Genomic DNA, 4,078 nt, shown 5'->3' with positions numbered 1-4,078 from the left:
CTCCCTCCTTAAGACAGCAAGCAGTCTTATATAGGTCATACATGTGCAATTATGTTTAACATATTTCTACATAAGTTGTGGTGGGAAAAAAGAAATGGAGCAAAAGGAAAAAAACGCAAAAAAACAAAGTGAAAATAATATGGTTCAATTTGCATTTTTTGAATCATCAGTCCTTCCTTTGGACATGGATAGCATTTTACATCCTGAGTCTTTTGGAATCATCTTGTCTCATTGTTTGTCTGAGAAGAGCTAAGTCTATCACAGTTGATCATTGTACAATGTTGCTGTTACTACGTATAATGTTCTCCTCTTTCTGCTCACTTCACTCAGCATCAGCTCATGTAAGTCTTTCCAGGTTTCTCTGAAATCTGTTTGCTCATCATTTCTTATAGTACAATGGTAGTCCATTACATTTTTATATCACAGTTAGTTCAACCATTTCCCAATTAATGGGCATTTCTAAAATAACATTTAAGTCCTTGGATTTCCATGTATCCTATGATAAGAATAAGACTTTGAATGGACATTCCTTCTTATGCCCCTTTGAAAATCTTACTTTGGTGATTCCCACCACACTTAAAGACTCCTGGGTTATCATTTTGAAGATGTGCTGAAGTGCTGGGTGAGAGGAACTTCTAGTTGATTAGCTGATGGCTAACACAAAGTTTCCAGCATTACTGCTGTATCATCTTTCACAGCTAAGGAGAGAGCACTGGGGAATGACTACACTGGGCAAGAAAAATCATCAAATCAATGAACTGTGTTTTTGTTTAAATGTCTCTTATTAAGACTGATTATTTGTTTCAAGTACGAAGTTCTACCTTGATTAGAGCAATTAGTGGCCATGAATTAATGAATATGCGTTTGAATTGCAATCATCTTTCATTTCACTACAAAGACCTACTCTCAATCAACACATGTAATCAAGGTATAAAAGTTATTCAGAATTTTTTTTAAAAGCTTGATAATATAAGTGAAAGTAGAATTGTAATTCATTATTTTGCTAATTTTTCCCTCCTAGTAAATATAAGGTGATATGGAAAACATATAAAGCTATATATAAACCTATAGTCAGTAGATAGCTATTAGGTAGAAGAAGGGATTGAAAATGTAAAGTCCATAGTTCCTTTCTGTCTTTAGTCATTGGCCAAGTCATGCTACCCACTTATGTCTAATGCTGCTCCTTTCTTGATGAACATAATAGGGGCTATTAGAGAATTCAAGGTAGAAAAATGTGCTTAAGTCCCAAATAATAAAGTTTTGGAAAGGTCATCTAGTCCAATTCCTTCACTTTATGGAAGAAGGCTGGAGAAATTAAATGACTTATCCAGGATTGCACAGGTAGTGAGTGGCAGAGGAAGATTTCAAACCCAAATCCTCTAATTCTAAACCCAGCCCTTTTGTTTTCTACCATTCTACATGGAAAGTACACACGATTGGATGCCAGAGATAAGAGTTCTTACCACATTATTTTAGGCACATCTTACCACCTCTCCATTCTGTGCCTCAGTCTTCTTATCTGTACAATAAGGATGATAATTTCTTCCCCTATGGAACGCACAAGGCTGGTGGGGGGTAAGCTTGAATCAAACAAGGAAAAGGTACATAGTTGGGAAAGTATGAGATTTGAGCTCAAGATTCCTGGGATTGAATTCTGCCTTTGCCACTTACTACTTACTGACCATGGAAATTTGCTGAACTGCTCTGAGGCTCAACTTTTTTATTTGTAAATTAGCAATAATGATTACACTGTAATTATAACGATCAAGGTTGACCTTGAAGAAAAAAGGAGCCCCTCTTTGCAGAGGCTAGGGACTTTGGGAATGCAACGTTGCATGTACTGACAGGTTCAGTTGGTGTATTGATTGGTTTTGCTGGACTACTTTTTCCCCCTTTCTTTATTATTCTTTATTATAATGGATGGCTCCCCAGGAAGGAAATGGATATATTTGGAAAGGAGGTTGATGTAAAATCAAAATATATCAAAACAATTTTAATAAAAATAATGTATACATTAGAAGCAGCCTGGTAGAAGGATGGGAGGAAAGACAGAAGGGAGGAAGGGAAGGAGGGAGGGTGGGAGGAGGGAAAGAGGGAGGAACACTTATGTTCCAGGCATTATGTGCCAGGCATTGTCATAATTGTCATAAGCACTAGGGATACAAATATACAAATGGAGACAGTTTCTTACTTCAAAAAACTTGAATTCTAATAGTGAAGGGGTGGCCAGGGAGGCAAGTTTTTTTTGTTGTTGTTTTATTTTGTTTTGTTTTTTTCAAAAGGCAAAAATCAAGGTCTTTATTTCAAAATCTGAGTTATGGTTGACCCCTTTACTGAGTGCCAATCGTCACTTGCCACACCTGTACCAAGTTGTCTGTGTATCCAGCAAAAAGAGTTTGGCCATCAGCAGACCAGGCTAAGGATGTGCACTGGGGAGGCTCAGCCTTGCTGCTAGTACTGATCACTTCCTGTGTAAGCTCATCCACCATGATTTTGCCCTCTAGGTCCCAGATCTTGATGCTGGGCCCAGTGGCAGCACAGAGCCAGTAGCGATTGGGGCTGAAGCAGAGGGCATTGATTATGTCACCACCATCCAGTGTATAGAGGTGCTTACCCTCACTGAGATCCCACAGCATTGCCTGACCATCCTTGCCTCCAGAGGCACAGAGAGAGCCATCAGGAGAAACTGTAACTGTGTTAAGGTAGCCTGTGTGGCCAATGTGGTTTGTCTTCAGTTTGCAGTTGGAGAAGTTCCAGACCTTCACCAGCTTGTCCCAGCCACAGGAGACAATGATGGGGTTGCTACTATTGGGTGAAAAACGGACACAGGGCACCCACTCTGAGTGGATTTCATCCTGTACAGTGTATTTACAGACACCCAGGGTATTCCATAGCTTGATAGTCTTATCCTGTGAACCAGAGACAATCTGGTGGTTGTTGGAAGAGAAGGCTACACTCAACACATCCTTGGTGTGACCAACAAAGCACCTGGTGGTAGTGCCAGTTGTGAGATCCCATAGTCTTAGAGTGCCATCCCAGGAGCCTGAGAGTGCAAATTGGCCATCAGAGGAAATGACCACATCACTAACAAAATGTGAGTGACCTCTGAGGGCACGCTGGGGGATCCCATAGTTTGTCTCATCTCTGGTAAGCTTCCACATGATAATAGTTTTCTCTCGGGAGGCTGACAGGATCATGTTGGGGAACTGGGGAGTCATGGTGATCTGGGCCACCCAGGCATTGTGGCCTTTAAGGGTACCCCGGAGGGTCATCCGTTCAGTCATGATGGTGAGACCTCGGTGGATTGCTCCAGGAGGAAGGATGGATCCAGATTGTACGGAGAGAGACCAGCCGGCTCTCCTTCATGCCAGCGGGCTAGCAAGAAAAGAGGGGACATGTTTTGATCAGGGAATCCATAGAAATATTGAGGGGAGTCACAGGGTAATTGATTGATACATCCTTTCTAGATAGGGTTGTTGTTGCTGTTGTGTTCATCCTTCATTGCCAAAGAAGACCATGCCCTCAGAGAAATGATAACATGACTTGCACTTGGCTTTGTTTTGAGTGAGGGAGGGCTGTGCAGGTCACCAGCCTCACTTCTCCAGAGCCATCTGGATCCAGTGACCAGATATTCAACAAGATGACTGGAGATGGCTCAGGATGCACTGGGAGACCTTGGTCCCTTTAGGCCAAGGCCTATTCAGTACCCATTTAGGGTGAGGTAGCAACCATTCAGTGAACAGGCGTGTTTAAAAGGTAGCCAGGGGATGGTCCCTTTAATGAGGCAAAGAAAAATAACTAAATCGGACTGGGAGAGAAACAGCAGCAGTTACTTGATATGATGACTAACTCCAGATGAAGAAGTGTAGAAAATATGTATTGGGGAGAGGGGATAGAAAGGGATATAGTGTGAAGGTTGCTGGGCTACAGAAGGGTTACAGTATAAGTTAGAGTAGATATGGTGAACACCTCTTCCCACTCCAAACCATTCTGCATTCAACCATTAAAGTGATTTTCTTTAATTTCCCACTTAGCTTAGTTCCTACCATGTCACTCCCCGCCCCCTCCCCCCAATTCA

General features: G+C 41.7%; 1 protein-coding gene across 1 annotated transcript; it reads right to left on the bottom strand.

Moving 5' to 3' along the window:
* Positions 1–2,295: 2,295 nt before the first annotated feature.
* On the bottom strand, positions 2,296–3,356 carry LOC140523449 (small ribosomal subunit protein RACK1-like). Its single transcript, XM_072638317.1, has one exon. It carries the CDS (start codon positions 3,282–3,284, stop codon positions 2,331–2,333), a length of 954 nt encoding a protein of 317 aa, XP_072494418.1. The 5' UTR covers positions 3,285–3,356; the 3' UTR covers positions 2,296–2,330.
* Between the last annotated feature and the right edge of the window lie 722 nt (positions 3,357–4,078).

This window comes from Notamacropus eugenii, chromosome 1 (assembly GCF_028372415.1).
Source record: "Notamacropus eugenii isolate mMacEug1 chromosome 1, mMacEug1.pri_v2, whole genome shotgun sequence".
Classification (NCBI taxonomy): Eukaryota; Metazoa; Chordata; class Mammalia; order Diprotodontia; family Macropodidae; genus Notamacropus; species Notamacropus eugenii.
Note: the sequence above shows the minus strand (reverse complement) of the source record. Positions and strands in the feature narration are given on the sequence as shown.

What these genes read in the sequence shown, in the direction of transcription:
- LOC140523449 (XM_072638317.1), bottom strand. Translation starts at nt 3,284, where the DNA reads ATGACTGAACGGATGACCCTCCGGGGTACCCTTAAAGGCCACAATGCC.